This window comes from Helicoverpa zea, chromosome 19 (assembly GCF_022581195.2).
Source record: "Helicoverpa zea isolate HzStark_Cry1AcR chromosome 19, ilHelZeax1.1, whole genome shotgun sequence".
Lineage (NCBI taxonomy): Eukaryota > Metazoa > Arthropoda > Insecta > Lepidoptera > Noctuidae > Helicoverpa > Helicoverpa zea.
The window spans coordinates 4,593,628-4,615,216 of record NC_061470.1 but is presented as its reverse complement, the minus strand read 5'-3'; the positions used below and the strand labels follow the sequence as shown (position 1 = coordinate 4,615,216).

Genomic DNA, 21,589 nt, shown 5'->3' with positions numbered 1-21,589 from the left:
AACAAACATTGTGTATAACGTAAATTTATTATAACGTCTTAAATATAGCGTGTTCGTTTGTTTACCAAACTATGACAGCTACTATACTATAGAACATACGCCGCACACATTTACAGCAGTTTCATAAATATTATACAATTCATAATTTCATTGATAATCTCTGAATACAAATTATACATTTTATTTCTTTCTAGTTTTTAATTAAATTAAAAATCCAGATTGTACAGCTGCGTAAATATTTTGAGGCTTTTTGATTTGAATAAGACTAAACTCTCGCGATAAACATTCATACATCAATAAATGGAATTTACATATTACAAGTCTTTATAACTTACAATAGGAATACTTTAACATCTTAGACCAACATATATATATAACGTAGTGTGAGATTACGACTTGATAATGGCTTCGTAAGCTTGGAATATGCAAGAGGCGACTTCGACCGTCCTGGATTTTAGACTGAGAGTAGCTTCTGGGTTGCCAGGCTGAAGTTTTAATTCTAGAAGCACCCAAATGTTGTTTGTGAGTTTTAGCGACTGGTAGAGCATGTCTTGACCTTCAACGTTTCGTTTAGCTATAGTGTAGATGTTATTCAAGGTCATTTTCTGTGCGATGGAGTCAGCGGTCCCAGTGACGTTAGAGAGTGTGTGCTGGACCTCGTTGGCGGCCGGTATTTCCTTCCATGTGGTGAGGAACACTCGCTTGTCTAGCTGTCCGTCTTCAGTGAAGAGGATGTGAACTGGGATGAGGCACGCGAAGTAGAATACGTCCACGTTGTTCTTTATCGCTACCTGTTGGTAAATTTATTGGTGGGTAAAGTAATTGGTAAGTACTATTATATACCATACAAAACTACGCAGTAAAAATCAATTTTTTAGGCAACGTTTTATACGGACCATACTTTTCTGTAGTTACTTTGTGTTAGACGAACTTTTCGCGCTGGCTTGTAAGGTCAGATTTTCTTTACTTGCATAGCCAAAAATTCGGCTACTACGGATGCTCTCATACGTGATGTTCAGCCAGGATTAGCGCAGACACAAGTCCACTCACTATTCCTTAACTCTTATAGCCTGAAGGGACGGCTTCCCGACACGATCGGGGAGAGATCAGGCAGAAAGTACATGTATGTATGTATGTACCTGCAGGTTGTTGAGCGGGTCCATGCGCTGCACGGGCCCGGTGGTGGCGAGCGCGAGCGGCGCGTCGGCCGCCGCGCCCGCGCCCACCGCGCCCACGCTCAGCCCGCCCACGGGGAACACGCCGAAACTAGATGGAAATAATTATCATTTTAATAGTTATACCTTTATTTCTATAAAGGAGGACATTTTGCCAACTTAAAGGACAATGCCAGGGTGTGGGCTCAAAGTTTGCCCAGCAGTGGGAGTAGTTTCAGCTGGTTCCATAGTGCACTCTGAACACGAAATCCAAATATTTTTGAAATCGGTCCCAGAGGTCCCGAGAAAAACCGGTTCAAATGTTCTCCATAGATGATGTCCTCCTAGCCGATTATCGGCTACGGCGGCTGTTCTCATGTAAGGAGATTAGCCAACTGCGCAGGACATATTATAGTGCACAAGCATTTGCGCAGACACAGGTGCACTCCCTATTCCTTCACTCTCATAGCCCGATGGGACGGCAATCCGACACGACCGGAAAGAGATCAGGCGCAGGACCGACATTTACGTGCTCTCCGATGCACGGGTGAATCAATCACCAACTTCCAGGCTTCGGGCTGCTTTGTGAGTCTTCTAAAACCCACAAAGCGATTTCGGCCCGACTCGGGAATCGAACCCGAGACCTCGTGCTCAGCAGCCACACTTGCGACAACTAGACCAACGAGGCAGATAGAGGCTCCATAGATAGTCACTTAACAAAGCCTGAACCATTTGCCCAGTAGTGGGAATGGTTAGAATAGGTTCTTTACTTCACTGTTATCACGAAATCCAAATATTTTGGAAATCGGTCCCAGAAGTCCCGAGAAAAACTGGTTCTAATGTCAAACTAGAACAGTCAATTAATAAAGCCCAAGCCATTTGCCCAGTAGTGGGAATTATTAAAATAGGTTCCATAGTGCACTCTGAACACGAAATCCAAATATTTTTGAAGTCGGTCCCAGAGGTCCCGAGAAAAACCGGTTCAAATGTTCTCCATAGATAGTCACTTAACAAAGCCCAAGCCATTTGCCCAGTAGTGGGAATTATTAAAATAGGTTCCATAGTGCACTCTGAACACGAAATCCAAATATTTTTGAAGTCAGTCCCAGAGGTCCCGAGAAAAACCGGTTCAAATGTTCTCCATAGATAGTCACTTAACAAAGCCTGAGCCATTTGCCCAGTAGTGAAAGTGGTCGAAATAGGTTCTTTGCTGCACTGTTAACACGAAATCCAAATATTTTGGAAATCGGTCCCAGAGGTCCCGAGAAAAACCGGTTCAAATGTTAAACTTGAACAGTCACTTTATAAAGCCCAAGCCATTTGCCCAGTAGTGGGAATGGTTAGAATAGGTTCTTTACTTCACTGTTGTCACGAAATCCAAATATTTTGGAAATCGGTCCCAGAGGTCCCGAGAAAAACCGGTTCAAATGTTAAACTTGAACAGTTACTTTATAAAGCCCAAGCCATTTGCCCAGTAGTGGGAATGGTTAGAATAGGTTCTTTACTTCACTCTTAAGACGGAATCCAAATATTTTTGAAATCGGTCCCAGAGGTTCCGAGAAAACCCGGTTCTAATGTCCAACTTGAACAGTCAGTTTATGAAGCCCAAGCCATTTGCCCAGTAGTGGGAATGGTTAAAATAGGTTTTTTACTTCACTCTTAAGACGGAATCCAAATATTTTTGAAATCGGTCCCAGAGGTCCCGAGAAAAACCAGTTCTAATGTTAGCCAGCCATTGTTAGCAAGCCATTTTAAGCAGCCACAAACCTAACAACCTCTTTTCTTGAAATAACATTCAGATAGATAGTGGTTTTACTGTTAACAGGATAAAAAAAAAAACAGAAATAGACGTTTAAAGGTAATTGTTGTTTCTCTTGCTTTTCAGTCTCTATCTACCACAATCAGTCCTAAGTTCGAGCAGCGTCATGCAAATCCTTAATGGCAATGGAAAAATCTTATCAAGACGAATAAAATAAGCTCAAACACGAGGTAGTAAATAGATACCGTTGAGGAGTTCCCTCGTCTCACTGTCGTCTCCATCGTCAGGTCAGGTCTTAACCTCCACAGTTTTGTGGTGTCGGAGACATATACCCGAATGACAAGTTTTTATTCGATATGTGCTTACAATTTCCGAGAGTTCCATAATGTTTTAAGGTTTCTATCACCAGACCCTGGACCCTGGAACTATTTGGAAAGTAAATCCTTTTAAACAATAAAATGATTGTTTAAATCGGTTGGTAAACGACGGAGTTATGCACGTACTTACGTAAAAAGAATACAAACGAACTGAGAAACTCCTCCATTTTTTGAAGTCGGTAAAAAAAAATCTCGTTCAATACCTCGTATTTGTCGATTAATATTATAATGCATTTCAATTAAGGTAATAAAAGTGGAATAGTTAAGAGTTCGTAAGCATATTTTTCGTAGTATTGAATAAGAGTCAAACCAGTTTTTCTCAGCACTCCTGGGATAGATTTCGAAATATTTCGGTCTGGGACCTATTATAAGCCTATGGAACATAATACACTATGCAGTTACTGCGGGCAACTCTTGAGCCCAACTTCCATACAAAGAATAGCATTGTCCTTTTAAGTAAATAATTTTTGTCACATCTAAACCGCTCCGAAATCAGCTATTTCATTACATAACTCATGCCTGGATAAGTTTCTGTCACAGATTAGACGAATGACGAATACCCAACTATAGCTTAGGCTAGCAAAAAACATCAATGGGCTTTTGATTTGTAAAGTTGTTTCGTTGTTAATAGACAGGTAAAAAAATTATGATCAGCAAAATATTATAGCTAAATTAAAACTTTCTACATTTGCCCACCATCATTTTATCTGGCACAAATAAATCTAACAAGAATCCTATATCAAAACGGAGCCTAAAAGTAATGTATAACAGAGACAATAATATATATCTGACCTGTTCTTGTTAAGTTGTATGGCGAACCCGCTCATGGCTTGCATGGCCTTGTTAGTGAACGTCATCTCCATGCGCGGCTGTCCATTCTGTCGGCTGAACGTACCCCAGATCTCCAGACCTAGAGAGAAACAATATTATTATGGGTGTGTATCGTAATATAATCTCACTATCTGTTCGCGCGCCTGGATACAAAAATAAAAGTACATACTAGACATGGGAAAAACGTATCATTGAAAAGAAAAGATTGATATGTATCTTTTGATCACTGGGATATGTATCAATCTTTTGTATCTTTATATCCTTTCGAATCCGCGAGTGACATTGTACTGTTGCTCAGAGTGACTCGCTTCGTTCAATTCAATCCAATGTATCACTAAATCAGTACGAACTACGAGTGGTAGATTCTTTTAGGATAGATAGATTCGTATATCAGTTTATAATATTTTTAAGATTTTTAATTATTTTTAAGTTTTTAATTTTCATTTTAAATGTAAGTTTACGATTTATGTAATTGGCTGTTAAAGCCGTGTAAGTCGAATAAATAAATAAAAATAATGGTCAAACACTTATTTTCGGTATCGAGAAAGTGCGACAGAACATTCTAAGTAGGAAGGTGCGAAAGAGATGTCTGGACTTTCCGATGAGACACCGTGACACCAGCCGCTGAACGCTGTGTGCGAGTGCGACGCAGATACAAAAGGACGACGATTGAATGAGTTGTTAAGGATACACTGATACATTCAGATTTGAACTGATACAAAGAGTGAGTGATTAGAACGGAAAGATGCATATCTTTTTTATCTATCACTCCTGAGTTACCCATCTCTAGTACATACGTATAGCCTTCCGCAATAAATATTAATCTACTGCTTTCTAGTTATTTCCCGAGATACGTGGCCAAATATAGCCTACGTTACTCGGGGATAGTATAGCTTCCCAACAGTTAGTAGTACAATACAGTATTACAGTACAGTAGATTACAAGAGTTTGTTTATGGTAGCCCCTAAAATACTTATTTTATATGGCAACATTGGTACATCTGTGAAGATGTCAACTGTCTAGCTATGACAGATCTTAAATACAGTCTGTAATAGGCGGACGGACAGCCTAAAAATAACGTTTTACGTACCTTTCCCCTTGTCAGCGGGCAGCCAGCACTGCTTGGGCGGCACGTAGGAGGCGGGCGCTGCGCTGACGCCGAAGATGTCGCCCAGCAGACCCGTCGTGCCCGACGTCGTCGCCGGCTCGGGACCGCCGCCCAACTGTCATTAACATTATATTTATAAATGTTGATTAAGTCAATATTTATTTAACTTGTCAATCAACCGAACTTCACGGACGACATAAACGTTTCATCTTAAAACAATTTGCATTGAAATTTTGACGTGAAAATAGAAATCAGTTTTTTAATAAACGTTTACGTTGGCGGTGCACTTAGGCAAAAATATATTTTGCACTTTTGCAGGCGAAATATGTTTTGCTGACCACAACCTGATTTTTACTTGTCATTTTTATTAAAAACTAAACTAAACTGACTAAACTGCTGGGTCAATATTGAAGTCACATTTTGATCACTAGAATGGCAATCAAATAATTAAAAATCTGTGATTTTATTTCATATACATAATACATAATGATAATTGAATAACTTAGTATAACTTACAAGTACATCGAGTCCGCCAGCCAACAGGTCCAGGTTGGAGGTAGGTGCGGGGGCGGGAGGGGGACCGCCGATGTCCATAGACAACAGGTCACCGATGAGGGATTCCTTAAAAACAAAAGTATGGAATTAGACAGTTTATGTAACGAAATCAATTTGATAAATAAATAAGATATTTTTAATTTTTATTCGAGGCTGCGGTTTGGCAAATATATCTGAGTTTGTCTGCACCGCAGACTCATTTTGCACACACATAGACATAACAATTTCTGGTTAGGTACTGAGATGGAATCATAGCACTGTTCAACTCATAATCAGGAATATTACGCGTCATATCAATATTTGTAACAAACCCATGTAAAACCGAACTGGTTTGTTGATTATTTCTTTTAAATTGTACTTATCCATATACTTTAACACTAATTTAGGTATTAGGTAGGCCATCTCTTGGCCATCCCGCTAAGAGTCAGATTATTATAAGATATTATAAAATGAGCAGTACATACCCCGTGCAGCTGGTTGGGTATGACGGTGGGCTGCGGCGCCGCGTCGTCGTGCGTGGCGGCGCCGCGCGCGGGGAGGGACTTGCGCACTCCCGCGCCGCGACCTGACGAGAAAAACACGAAAATAAGCCTTTATTGTATTGTTTAAAATGTGATGTTCTCACCAAACTTAATGGCGACTTCCAACTATTTCTGTGTACAGGTATAAGCTTGTAGTATATTTCCTTTGCACACCTTTTCCTTTTGCTGATACCTCAAAATGGTTTCTTCACAGGGACTCTAGCACAATGTTCCCCACCAAGTGTGGCAAGACTATACTTCAACATACTCAATCTTGAACTTGTTTTGTTCTTTTAATTATCAGAAAGATATTGACTGAAGATCTGTGGTAACTAATGACAAAAACATGCAGAAAATTCATCCAAAATAAATTATACTTCTTACACCATACAAAAACTTAATGTCAAACCTACCTTCAACAAAAGCGGTGGGCGGCTTATGGTACACGGAGGCCAACGAGCTGATGTGACAGATGAGCTCATCCAAGAGTGTAGGCTCCAGAAGGTCGGTCTCCTCAGAGATGAGGGGTTTGTCAGCCAGGACTACCTCCTTGGCAGCTGCCGGGTCCGTTGAGAGGAGACGCCAGTAGATGAAACCGCGGTCCCTGAGAGATAAGGATAAATTTTATTTGTTTAATAGTTTATGTAATAATCAAGTACAAAAGCTATTCTTACTTCTTAAGAAATATCATCCCGCACTATGGGAGAGTTAGAATAAAAAAGACATGGATGCACTGTGTAAAATGAAAAGAAGACCGATTAATGTAAGAAAGTTTTTTACATTAATCGGTTTTCTCGTAATTTTAGCAGTGTCCCGGATAACATTGTATAGCCAAACAAAAATACCCTATAACTGTCTTCAGAGTTATTCGTATATAATGCGTCCTATCATCCTATCAATTGTCTCACTCTCTATATCAACTGTCATCAATCTTTGATAGTTGTTACAGGTAGTCAGAATACAGAAAATCTGACAACCAATCTTGCCGAGGGGGATTGGGTTGCCCGAGTAACTGATTGAGGGGATCAGATAGGCAATTTCTCCATGTAAAACATTAGTACTCAGCTGCATCCGGTTTGACTGGAAGCAGACCGCAACATAGTTGGGCAAAGGCTCGGAAGATGATGATGGTGTACCTAAGGTCAGGGTTGTTAGAGTCCTGTGTGGCGAGGCTCAGCACGTGCTGCACCAGCTCCTGCGTGTCTGCCGGCCGCTTGAGGAACAGCTTCACCACCGCTGTCAGCAGTTGCAGTGGTACCTGTAGATGCTATATATATGCTGTACCTGAGGTCAGGGTTGTCAGAGTCCTGTGTGGCGAGGCTCAGCACGTGCTGCACCAGCTCCTGCGTGTCTGCCGGCCGCTTGAGGAACAGCTTCACCACCGCTGTCAGCAGTTGCAGTGGTACCTGTAGATGCTATATATATGCTGTACCTGAGGTCAGGGTTGTCAGAGTCCTGTGTGGCGAGGCTCAGCACGTGCTGCACCAGCTCCTGCGTGTCTGCCGGCCGCTTGAGGAACAGCTTCACCACCGCTGTCAGCAGTTGCAGTGGTACCTGTAGATGCTATATATATGCTGTACCTGAGGTCAGGGTTGTCAGAGTCCTGTGTGGCGAGGCTCAGCACGTGCTGCACCAGCTCCTGCGTGTCTGCCGGCCGCTTGAGGAACAGCTTTACCACCGCTGTCAGCAATTGTAGTTGTACCTGCATAAATAACACTATATTAACAATCGGCTTTTAATAAGTACAGTTGTCACCAAACTTGATGACGTCTCGCAACTAACTTTCAACCACAGGTACTCGCATATGGCGTGTATTTAAAGAGTCACAAGTCATTGCTGCAAAATATAGCAGATTCGCTTGACGACAGGAAGGATAGTACTATCCTAGACGGTACTATCCTCATATATCGTAATGTGTATGTATGTATTGAATAATGTATATTACCTGTGCGTTTTCGTCGTGGAAGCCCTCGAGGAAGGAGTCGAGCAGCTCGTCCGCGTTGTCGATACGTTCCGCGTACTCGCCCACTATCCATACCTGTATCAAACACATTAGTGTAACAATATATGAGATACATACAGTTATCGGCACGGATATCGGGCCATGACCTTCACCTGCGCAGAAGCGATTTACTGCCTTATTGCCTTATGCGTACGGGTGCGCAAAGCGATCCCCACTCTTCCGCCGAGAGCCCAATATCCGTGCCGGTATCTGTACAGGCTTGTAAAATAAAAGATTGTCAACCACCTCCCGACTCCTGTAGTGTTCGCAAATTTTTGACGACTACATTAATTGTAGTTGGGTTCGTTTATTCGTGTTTTTCATTCAAATTTACTAAGTACGCTAGACGAAGATGCGTAGGCAGCAGTTAACTATTTAATTTAAACATGACTTTTTATATAAACCGATGACAGAGAGAGACATTTAATGATTACTTAAGTCGCTCCTTAGTGACGGAATGTCATACAAATCCTTCACTAAGGAATGGCTTAAGTAATCATTAAATGTCTCTGGTATGTCACAGTTCTAAAGTTAAAAATTTAAGAATATACAATAATAACTTTAAGCAGTTGTTTATTTCGTCAATATGTTTTTGTTTAAAATTTCCTACCACATTAACTATCTACCAAAATGTAGACAGGCATATTTTTTTCTCTGGTAATGTTATCACAAACTATTAATGGTGTAATATAAACCATTATTCATTCTACAGCAACTCACCATGGAAGCCCTGGCTTCAGGCTCGTCCAAGGTATCAAGGTTCTCACACAGCGTGCTGATGATGCTCTCGTACTTGTTGGGGTACTTGCGGAAGATATCCTTGATCACCACGATGGCTTCTTGTACCACGTAGTTCACTTTGGTTTGGATGAGTTCCAGAAGAGTTGATACACAACGCTCGGCTGATGGTTCCACCTGAGGAGTAAATTGGACTATTAAAATATGGGTTTAATTTAAATATTTAACTCAGCACTGGTTGTTTTATAATGTGACATGATTGTATTTTTATCCAGGCTTTAATTCTAAATTTTTATGTAAAATTCCATGCATGATTAGAATTGTCTAGATTCCAGACATTTTTATTGGTTTCCAAGATTTGAAGAACTCAAGAACTACTTACTGCAATAATTCTTTACTTGCAAAATTCTTTATTTGAATCTTTATCTGTCTCTAGTAATATCACTCCAAAATTGTATACATACCTACTTAATTTTCAGTTGAAAATTTTTACTATTTTGTGTATGTCACGCTATGTATGAAATGCATCCAGTCAAAATTGAATCTACATGTCCGATGGGTGGGGCACTGGTGATCCGTAACACAGGCATCCCATGCCTTTCACGGACACCAGCTCCTCACATATGTAATACATATAAGACTGAGTAATTGTACCGTTTTTAGTTATAAACAAAACATTGTGAGGAGAAATAAATAAATAAATAAAATAAACAAAATAAAAAAAAATCAAAAAATTATTTCAGTATTGGATAGCCCATTTATCGAGGAAGGCTTTAGACTTCTTTTTAGCCGGTTGCGGAGAATAGTTCCCACCGAAAACGGGCAAAACCAACAAACATCTTTATTTAGTAAATAAAAATGTTTGTTGTAGAAAATGTTGTGTGAAAATGTGCCCTAAATACACCCCTATTTTTCTTCCCACAAAACTTCAAATTAAAATAAAAAGATTCTTACCTTAATAGCACATCTACCAATAGCCCTCACAGCCTTTCTAACGAAGTCCACATCCACCTCCGTAGCGTACTCCTTGAGCTCGCCGAGCACTTGAGCGATGTTCGCCTGCGAGGCCAGCCGGATCATAATGTCTAGCTTCTCGAGTTTCACGTAGATAGGGTCGTTGTATTTCACGAAGAACACCTGCGGAAGAGGGGTAATTGTAGTTATAGGTTTGATGGGTATTAGGTAAGGTAAAAAAAAAATGTTGAAGGTAATATGGGTAACGATTAAAAGGAAGTTTTAGTTAATGATGTTACCCTTGCTTTTTGAAAAAGAAAATACATAGCCGAAAAAAATTAAGGGAACCTCATTCTTGAGATTTATTGCTTGCAGTTTATAGCTACTGCTCATTCTCAATTTATTACCATATACCATATATTATGCCTTATATGCCTTCATAATACAATATATTATGAAGGCAAAGTTTGTTATTGTGTGTATGTTTGTGACATCTCATGGCTAAACCAATTTTTTGGCGAACTTTGGGATGCAGAAACTACAATTTCCTTCGTAAAGTAGGCGGTTATCATTTTTGTCTGTCTGTCAAGTCTGAAATAGCTGTACTATTTTCACTGGCAGATACCTGATTTAACCAGGAGTTACTTAAGCTACTTTTACCAATTCAACACGGCTGCAGCTAACAGCTAGTATACCTTCATCTCATGCTTGAGTATGTCGGGGCGCTTCTGCACGACGAGGTTGATGTTCCTGAGCGCCACGTACTGCACCTCGGGCTCGGCGCTCAGCAGCGTCACGAGCGGCGGCGCCAGCTTGCGCGACAGCGTGCTCACCAGCTCCGTGTCCTCCGACACCATCTCCATCAGCTTCATCAGCACCTGGAGAGATACATTTTCTTTGTAAAAATACCAGTTGAACCGCTTAAATAAATTCCGTCTCACCACAAAAACTTTTAAACGTCAGTTTAATACCTGTCTAAAACAATTACAAATTATGACGTTGAAAAAAAGTCCATTTTGCAGCCACACTTTTTTAGACAAGTGTTTGACACATGTTTAAGTTTTTGTAGTAAGACCAATTATCTTGGAAACACTATCCCCGAGTGACACTAAGGTATGTTGTTGTATTTTGTAAGTTAACTTAATTTTTTACTTCTTGACGGGCAAACAGCTCAACGAATTTCGATGAAACTCACCAGTAATAATAATACATTAGAATTACCAATGGTTAACCTGGGTACGGGAAGTAGTTCCATCAGGAAGCAGATGAAACTAATAACTTAAGCAACCCGAGAACCTAAAGGAACTATTTCCCCCACTCGTATAAAATGTAACCTGTGTCCTTTCCCAGGTTGTTTGTGTAACACATTTCAATTAAATTGGTTCATTATTTTCTGCGTGACAGCCTAACAGACAGAAAGACTTTCTCATTTATAATATAGGGAAGACGTTACCTTAACAGCGGACAGCACAACTGCAGCATTAGCATGAGCAAGCCTGGGGGTGATTCTCTCACAAATAGAATGAGCTTCCCTCGCATCTCTCGGCGAGTAGTTAGACAGGGCGTCTAATATAAACACTTGTCCCCACTCCGTGCATTCGTTGAGCGCTGTCAATAGCTTGTTTATGGTCGGCGCGTTCATCTCTGTGGACGAAAGAGTTTGGTTGTAAATATGGGTCTATGGATTTTGGGTGGAAGCCAGTTGTTTTGGGATAATTGGCTGTTTTTACCAACTAATTGCTGTAGTGGGAAAGCGGTTTTTTATTTGGTATGCCATGACTATCTTAAGAATGGAATTTCAGAATATATGTCATGATGAATGGGGGCAAACTCCTTTCTAAAGCCCAGCTTTTACCCAACTACATTGGGATTGATTTCCAATCATAACTGTGTGCAGCTGAGTACCAGTGTAGAGAGGTAAAGAATCTTGAGCTGCACTGTTTTTCAGCATATGTTGAATATTATTTTGCACCCACTGATTACTGTTAAAGTGGTACTATAAATATTTTGTAAGGTTTACTATACTTACCAACAAGAGGTTGTCCCGACACGCTAGCTTCATTGATCTCCGAGAGAGCGGCAACGGCGTTCGCGACCACCATAGGGTTGGAGTCACTCAGTAAATCCTTCAGCTGGTCTAAGAAGCCCTGGTAGAAAATACAAGAACATGAATCAAGTGTTTAACTTACTATAAATGAAAAATAAAATATTTAATTTAGTTATTTTAACTAATAATTAATTAAATAAAGAATGTTGAATGCGCAGAACGAGTGACAGAAATAAGCTATAAATAAATGGACTGAAATAATTCAGGGCAATTGATCAATTTATCTAATTTTTCTAATAACCTACTTAAAACTCTGCACTATAAAATGTGAGTCACTTCGCACGCTTCTTTCTTTTCGATCTGATAACCAAAGAAGTACTGAAAGAGCTACCGAAAAAGGCAGTAACTTTTCTGACGACACTTTATAACGGCATCCTGCGCGTACAATACTTCCCTCGCCTGTGGAAAATATCGCAAATTGTAATGATCCACAAATTGGGCAAACCTGCTCATGAAATTGCCTCTTACCGTCCGATTAGTCTGTTACCCACTCTCTCAAAACTATTCGAGAAAATATTGCTGAGACGACTCTTGCCTATACTTGCTAGCAACCATACAATACCTGATCACCAGTTTGGCTTTAGACTACAGCATTCCACAGTAGAACAAGTGCATCGAGTTTGTGATGTAATAAGGAACACACTTGAAGGGAAAGAATATTGCTCTGCAGTGTTCCTTGATATCCAGCAAGCATTCGACAAAGTCTGGCACAGTGGATTACTCTATAAAATCAAATGCAACATTCCTCACAGCTACTACTTGCTACTGGCTTCGTATCTGTCAAATAGATTATTCCAAGTCAGAGAGGGTGATGCCACATCGTCATTCCATGTCATTCGAGCGGGTGTACCCCAAGGTTCTATTCTTGGTCCCATATTGTACACCATGTATACTGCCGACCTGCCAGAAGTACCAGGAGTTATGACTGCCACCTATGCTGATGATACAGCCATTTTAGCCCGAAACAAGGACTCTACTGCTGCATCAGATACGTTACAGAGGGGTCTTGACGAAATAAATGTCTGGTTGGGCAAGTGGAAAATAAAAGCCAGTGTCAACAAATCGGTTCACGCGACATTCACCCTGAGACGCGGTGACTGTCCACCAGTCACTCTTGGTGATAATATCTTAACCCACAACGATAGCGTACGATATCTCGGTATTCATCTAGACCGCCGACTAACTTGGAAGAAACACATAAAATGTAAAAGAGACGAGCTTAACATCCGCCATAAAAATCTGTATTGGTTAATGGGAAGAAACTCTAAACTCTCTGTGGATAATAAACTCCTAATCTACAAAAGCATACTGAGACCAGGCTGGATGTATGGTATTCAACTGTGGGGTAGTGCTTGTGACTCCAACATAAATATCTTACAACGACTTGAAAACGTTATCCTAAGATCAATAGCAAATGTTCCATGGTTTGTTACGAATGCGGAGATACATGAGAACCTGAATATTAGCACAATAAAAGAGGAGATCCGATACAATGCTGAAAGCTACAAAAAGAGGCTAGAAAATCATCCCAATGATCTAGCAGTCCAGCTAATAAGTACCGGGCGTGAAACCCGTTTAAAACGGCGTGTGATCCTGGGGCCATCGTAGACCAGGTCTAGTCAATCACGATGAGGAGCTATCTCCGCTGGGAGATACACTCGACATGACACAGTGCACTCAAAAAATTTGCTCATAGTCTACGACTGATTGCAGATATACCCAGAGAAGAGAAAAAAAAAAAAAAAAAAAAACTTCGCACGCTTAATCATATATTGACATGACTAAAAAAAGATGTTTTTCAAGAAATCGCTAAAAACGATTTAGCAAACCTGACTTACCTTACAAAATGGCTTAATTACTCAAAGAAAATAACTTTATATAATGAAATAATGTATTGTAGGGATAGTTGATAAAGTGAGTTATTGTATTTGAATATAATTTTAAAGAAATATAGATTTTTTTACTATAAATTAATCGGTTAAAAAAATTGTTCCTCAAGATGCGTCAGTTTAATATAAAATATATAGTTACATTGATTTAATACTGGTGACACATTTTGAAATGAGTCCGTGTTTTATTTAATACATAACTAAAGAATATTCATTATTAAGGTATGGGTCCTTATACTATGAAGTATGATTTTGATACTGGTGACATATTTTGAAATGAGTCCGTGTTTTGTTCAATGTATGTTCTTATTATTATGATAATGAGTCATAAACTGATATCTGTCTCTGTCTCGTAAAAAAGTTTGCCGAAACGATTGAGTTCGAAAGGGACAGATATGGGTCTAACTCCACCTAGAAAAAAGATATCGAAAAAATTCCGAGATCGGCCGAAAGAAGGCGTTAAAATAAACTTCTTGGTACACTTATTTAAACTTTGACAACTCTAATCGGTCGTCAGTATATGATTAAGCGTGCGACATACAGTTACATAACTTTGGGAGTATGTATGTTTTGTAACTGTTTCATATGGAAACGTATGAATGGATACCACTAGTCATATAATAAAAATATCAGAAAACAACCAACCTGATCTTCCACCATGCTCGAAGAAATATCATACAGCTTAGCAACGCAGACCGCAGCAGTCTTCCTTACATACGGGTCTTCATCTTTCAAGCACTTCCGCAGCGGTTCACACAGGTATTCAGTGATCTTGTCCACACGGATACAGCCCATGGTCCGGACGGCCAGAGCCCTGATCAATGGGTTCGAGTCCTCGCAGTCCTGGAGTCAACGTGGTTTGTGTTGGTATTGTGTATAAAAAGAAAAGAGAAGCAACACATCAATCATACTGAAGCAATTTTTGTATAAGCATTGAAGGTAGCTTTCTGGTCTGAGAATATTAGATTGAATATGTATTTTGTGAAATAAGTATTTAGTTTTTCTGACGCCAAAGCGGCCCATAAAAGAAAAAAAATAATAAATAGAAGAGCAAAATAGAATCAATATATTGTATTATATTGACTTAAAACTGAAAAAAAAAAGGTTAGTTTATTATGCAAAGACAATCAAGTTAAAGAAAAATACAGCTATAATGTTCTCACTGGTGAAATTACTCAATATTTATTTTCAGACCATAAAGTTTCCTCCTCATAATAAATGGGATATAATATAATAAAATAATAGCCGATGTGCTTCTAAACATAATAAAGTATGAGGCATGGATTTTTCAATAAATACTTGTTTTTTTTTTTCAATACTGTCGATTATTATGTAGATTTACACATTTTTTGTGCTAGTGACAGGGTTCGGTACAAAATATTTGGTTAATAATAATAATATTTGTGATGATAAGTTATTATCATGCAATGTACAATTTTCCTATAGATTGCATGCAGGGTGGTTAAGTTGGGATAGTAAGTGCTAATTTTGTTTGAGTTTTATTAAATTTCTGTTAGACAATTTTTGCCAAAAATTTTCTTAAGTCATCAATTTATATGACAGAAAGTTGAAAATACTTACAATGAAATAGAAGAATATGGATGAGATGATAGTTTATAATGTAAGAAGACCCAAAGGCAAGACTTTTCTCAAGTTTTCATTTAAAAAGAATGGAAGTTACTTTTACGCAAGCATAATAAGTTGCTTACCATGAGGTCAAACTACTGAATTATATTTATAATTTCATATTGATCTTCAATATACATGGTAAATTGCTATACAGTTGTCAACTATAATTAGTAGGTTATAATACACAAAAAAAAGGTAGAACTTAAGGACTGTCTGACAGAAATTTCTCAAGAATTTTTACAAAATAGACAAAATTTTTGATCTTTGAACAACATCAATGTGTAAATCTACAATCAGATGAATTGATTTTGGTTCTTCTGGATCATTTTGTTACCTTAACAAGCTGGTATGTTGGTAGATCCTTCCACCCATCATTATAGGTACAGTAGACATTAAAAAACGATAAAAAATACATGTCACACACACAAATAACTACAAACAGTAGTTATTATTATTAATTTTTAAATACATTAAAACAATTAAACATTGATTTCTTGAAGTTTTTTTTGTATTTTGTAATCTATGCCCATTGCCATGCTCATATTTTTTTTTGTAGAATTTGACAATTTTCTTTGGTAAATTTTTCAAGATATTCAACCCATGCAGAGAAAACACAGTAAAGTTATTGAAACTCACAAATTGGTAGATTATTCAGGAAATGTTAATTTGATAAATCTTACTACTTAATAAATCTATAAAAACAGACAGAACTTAGAAATTCTTATTACAACTGTGTTATTGAAAACAACTCTTATACTTCGGCCGTTCAGAGAATGCGTTCCTGACACCTATCAGTTAGTCACGACTATACTTCGGCCGTTCAGAGAATGCGTTCCTGACACCTATCAGTTAGTCACGACTAGTGATGGGCACAACATAACACTGAGTTCGTTACCGTTCCTTCAAAATGAACCGCCGCATTATTTTAAGATTATTTTCGTTTTAAATTGGCGGAATCATTTGTTTTATATTTTAGTTATTTAAGTGGAAACCAAAAAAAGGTAATATTCATATAATAAAATTGTTTTATTTATTCTTTGTTACAAGTACATTGAATTGAATGTGCGAACAGAATATTAATCAGACTCCGATTTGCTTGAGGAGGTGGTGTCTTCATCATCATCTTCGCCTACATGTATAATTATATTATTATCAATAACAGAATCAATCCTGATATCTCGGTCTAACAAAAGCCGGGTAATCAAATAAAAACAGATCGAAAACACTTGAAAAACGTGGTCTATGCGCACGAAACGACAACGGACGACTGTTTTAGCGTCACAAAATGGCGGCCCATAACGCCATTTGGGGTTACCATTTTTAATCTAAGTATAAAAATGCGGTTTGGTCATAGTTTTATTTTTATATTTCATAAACGTTATAATTAAGTCTTATAGTCCATTATTTTCCAATTCTTAAAAAGAAAATCAAAACGTATTATTTTATATTATAACTGTATAAGAACAGATTACGATACTTGCCTGTTATTTTTAGCACAGCACTACAAAATATAAACCGCTGACATAACCTTGTAATAGCGCAGTATAGATTTAGAAAAATATTGTTTACCAAGTTATTTGACACTCAGTTTGGCACAAAATTATAACATTCATTGATTATTGATATAATAATGTTGTTTTAATGCTCCTCAATGGTTAAAACGGTAAACAACCAGCAAAAATATTTTTATCGTAACTGCAACGCCATTGCAAAGTTACGTCGTCAGTTCAATCGCGACGTGTCAGGAACGCATTCTCTGAATGGCCGAACTATAGTGATGGGCACAACATAACACTGAGTTCGTTACCGTTCCTTCAAAATGAACCGCCGCATTATTTTAAGATTATTTTCGTTTTAAATTGGCGGAATCATTTGTTTTATATTTTAGTTATTTAAGTGGAAACCAAAAAAAGGTAATATTCATATAATAAAATTGTTTTATTTATTCTTTGTTACAAGTACATTGAATTGAATGTGCGAACAGAATATTAATCAGACTCCGATTTGCTTGAGGAGGTGGTGTCTTCATCATCATCTTCGCCTACATGTATAATTATATTATTATCAATAACAGAATCAATCCTGATATCTCGGTCTAACAAAAGCCGGGTAATCAAATAAAAACAGATCGAAAACACTTGAAAAACGTGGTCTATGCGCACGAAACGACAACGGACGACTGTTTTAGCGTCACAAAATGGCGGCCCATAACGCCATTTGGGGTTACCATTTTTAATCTAAGTATAAAAATGCGGTTTGGTCATAGTTTTATTTTTATATTTCATAAACGTTATAATTAAGTCTTATAGTCCATTATTTTCCAATTCTTAAAAAGAAAATCAAAACGTATTATTTTATATTATAACTGTATAAGAACAGATTACGATACTTGCCTGTTATTTTTAGCACAGCACTACAAAATATAAACCGCTGACATAACCTTGTAATAGCGCAGTATAGATTTAGAAAAATATTGTTTACCAAGTTATTTGACACTCAGTTTGGCACAAAATTATAACATTCATTGATTATTGATATAATAATGTTGTTTTAATGCTCCTCAATTGTTAAAACGGTAAACAACCAGCAAAAATATTTTTATCGTAACTGCAACGCCATTGCAAAGTTACGTCGTCAGTTCAATCGCGACGTGTCAGGAACGCATTCTCTGAATGGCCGAACTATAGTAACAATGTTATAAAGGCAGTTTATGTACTAAACTCGCCCATTGTACAAAATGTGGAAAATATATTCAATAAATAAATAAACTAACATTTCCCGAACAATCCCCATTTCTAACACAAAAAACCAACACATAACACCACAGTGATTACCTTGACAAAAGTATTAACGGCCATAATAGCCATGTCCGGCTGAGACTTGGCATAGTTCATCAGATACAAGTAGACCAGCTTCTTCAGCTCGAGGTTGTCGGTCTGCATGCAGTTCACCACGTCGGGGAATAGAGCGGAGACATCTTTACCGACTGTCATTGACGCGATAACCTAGAAATAATGAGAATGTATTTATTATTGAAGCATCACCTAGAAAATTAAAAAAAAATGGTAATATAAAAAATATAAAAGTTATCTTTTGGGACTAATGTGAATTTGTAAAGCTTTCTTTCATAAAATATAGTTACAATTTGGTTGATGATCAGAGGATCTTGGGTATAGTTAAATCTTGCTTTGTTAGTAAAATTGTAGTAGAATATTTTCACCATCCACTTTTGCTATATAATTGAGAAAAGTAGGTACACAATACGTCTCTAACCCGCAGTATAATAGAGTATCAAAATATTGAAAACTGCATTAAAGATAGGAATATGAACTAAAGATAGCCTTTGCCAACTTTTTGGTTGTGTTGTCAAAAACAAAGATGGTAAAAAGAAACATAATATAATATGACTCATATTTCTGATAAGCTGGTATCTAAATTATAATCAGGAAGTCCTCAACATAAGCAACGTTTAACAGCTAATATAATTAACATCATTCATGGTTTGGCAGTACATTATGAGTGAAGGCAAAAAAAGTGCCTACATTCTATTCATAAAAGTCTAAAAAAGGTCTTATGCAATACTAGTGTTTAAGCCATCTTTTTGAAGCATTTAAACTACTTATTTGTATGAAGTAGTTAACGAAATCCTCCCAATATTCAGCTATAGTTCGGCCATTCAGAGAATGCGTTCCTGACACGTCGCGATTGAACTGACGACGTAACTACATTCATTGATTATTGATATAATAATGTTGTTTTAATGCTCCTCAATTGTTAAAACGGTAAACAACCAGCAAAAATATTTTTATCGTAACTGCAACGCCATTGCAAAGTTACGTCGTCAGTTCAATCGCGACGTGTCAGGAACGCATTCTCTGAATGGCCGAACTATAGTTAATATGATGATATGGTTATGACCAAATTGACAGATTTGTCATCATTCTAATTATCATGAAAGTTTCTTGGCATTGGAGTGTAAATTCCTATCTTTCAGTACTTTTAACTTCAAAATGAGGATATTGAGTAACGAATATAGTTTTACAGCAGAAAAAGAGTACGTAAAACTTACTTTTTTCACCGCCTCCTTCTTTTTTTCCTTTTTATCACTGTTTAGCTCAGATTTGAGCTCAAATATCTCGCCCTTCTTTGTCGTCGTGAAATACTTTGAATCGGTCATCTTGGCTGCTTATAAGCACTTCTGTTATAATTTAACTACACTCTGATTGAGAAAATCCTTTTTATTTGTAACACCCGACCTAGAAAATCGATAATATCAGATGAATTTGACAGGCAGTTTGCGGCACCGAATACTTGCAGAAAAGATAATTTAAACACAAATCAGTAACCAATTAAAAGAAGAATCATATTTACGTTAAATAATTGCAAAAATCTACTTCTAAAGTCTAAAAATTGTAAAACAAATGTAATAAAACTTGCAAACGCACTTTTGACACGACGGAAGGGGCGTAACAATAATAGGGATGTGCAGTCGTATCGAGTAGTAACTTAATGATCGATTAGCTACTTCAGTAATGAAATGCATTTTATTATAAATACTAGCTTCTGCCAGTGACGTTATGTGAAGTTGAAATATTGAATAACAGTGTTTATTTTTCAGCGTTTATTCACTCATTAAAATAAAAAAAGCACTAACAAAACTCTTCGATTCCGAGATTTGATTAATGACAAATAAAGAAAACATCGTACACGCATCGTTTAAGCGGCACCCCAACAAAAAGCTTTGTGTTAATATTTCTTTTTAAATATTAAGCTCTTTGCCTCAGATCAAAGAAATAATTCTGAGCTCTTTGCGATGTTTTTTTTTAATGCAGCAACGCAGAATCAAATATTTATCTGGCTTGATTGTAGGTACATAACGTCGTTACGAGCGACGAGTTCGGTTAAATTATACACAAAACAAATACACTGTGACACTTGAAAAACATTACAATAATCGATTTATCTTTTTTAGTCACATCGATTTCTCATTCAAAATAAATTGAAAGATCACATCACTAATTTCGTTCAGAAACCAAGAAAGCAATTTTATTTATATCAGAAACGTTTAAAAATCAGGATAATTCGTTATTATAATATTTTGCATAATACCTAATAAAATGAAAATGAAATAACAAAATATTACAACTTATGTACGAATAAATAAAACACGAATCCACAGACTGGTAAGCGCAGCGAAGGATTATCGCTGACATGACGTGGTGGTCGGACGACAAAGTCGAAAGATTAGAGTAACACTGTGGAAAAGACAAGTCTTGTGTTGGCGCTGAGCTGGACATAAGGCCGATTCCAATCCCTGTAGCGATCCGGCCGTAGTGGGCATGCCTATAACCCTAATTTATTTGTGACGTCACCCTTATTTCTTGTTTTACATCTCTATGAACTCCCCGGTATTCTCTCTTATGTAAATTGTACATCCTTATGTTAAGCTCTAACATACTCTCCTTGAAGGCTATAATGGTCTCTTATGTAGTCTAGTAGTAGTATACCCTCCTATGTAGGTACTTGCTAGTCCACATCTTTATGTGCTTTCAAAGGGCCCTTTACCCCGTTGTTTAATTCTTTGTGTTACTCATTTTACCCCTGTTACCTTATTTGTCGCAAGTGCGGCTGCTGAGCACGAGATCTCGGGTTCGAATCCCGAGTCGGGCCGAAATCGCTTTGTGGGTTTAGTCATTGACATATAACTATAGGGACAGGAAATGTCACGAAAAAAACGTGCACACCTACTGTCAGTCTGCAGTCGTAACTAAAATGGCTGCCATTACTAGGGTTGTACCGCTACCGGATTCAACAAATATCGATATTGTATTCTAGTTAGAAGTATGTACGAGTCTTACTGGGTGCATAAAAATAACCGAATATAAATAATCTCTTCGTCATAGAACTAACTATCACATTAACTTCACTGATACTATATAATAACCTCAACAACATCAACCAAATG

At 37.7% G+C, this 21,589-nt stretch overlaps 1 protein-coding gene across 2 annotated transcripts; it reads right to left on the bottom strand.

The window, feature by feature from the left end:
• Positions 1 to 8: 8 nt before the first annotated feature.
• On the bottom strand, positions 9 to 20,144 carry LOC124639291 (AP-1 complex subunit beta-1). Of its 2 annotated transcripts, none has more exons than XM_047176559.1 (18): positions 20,070 to 20,144; positions 19,694 to 19,880; positions 18,459 to 18,629; positions 14,641 to 14,838; positions 12,029 to 12,146; positions 11,453 to 11,643; positions 10,695 to 10,877; positions 10,000 to 10,182; positions 9,028 to 9,222; positions 8,251 to 8,343; positions 7,886 to 8,007; positions 6,719 to 6,909; positions 6,249 to 6,349; positions 5,746 to 5,850; positions 5,212 to 5,344; positions 4,083 to 4,200; positions 1,140 to 1,266; positions 9 to 791 (listed from the first exon to the last, which is right to left on the bottom strand). In XM_047176559.1, exons 2-18 carry the CDS (start codon positions 19,799 to 19,801, stop codon positions 390 to 392), a joined length of 2,739 nt encoding a protein of 912 aa, XP_047032515.1. In that variant the 5' UTR covers positions 19,802 to 19,880; positions 20,070 to 20,144; the 3' UTR covers positions 9 to 389. The 2 variants fall into 2 exon arrangements, with proteins under 2 accessions (XP_047032515.1, XP_047032516.1); XM_047176560.1 differs by having other exon boundaries at positions 19,996 to 20,101.
• Between the last annotated feature and the right edge of the window lie 1,445 nt (positions 20,145 to 21,589).

Bases quoted from the DNA above. Each gene is read 5' to 3' on its own strand.
- LOC124639291 (XM_047176559.1), bottom strand. From the start codon at position 19,801: ATGACCGATTCAAAGTATTTCACGACGACAAAGAAGGGCGAGATATTT. The intron at 9,223-9,999 runs GTAAGAATCTTT...TTTACTCCTCAG, and splicing joins TTGGTAGATGTGCTATTAAG to GTGGAACCATCAGCCGAGCG. The intron at 5,851-6,248 runs GTATGTACTGCT...TTTGTTTTTAAG, and splicing joins TACCCAACCAGCTGCACGGG to GAATCCCTCATCGGTGACCT.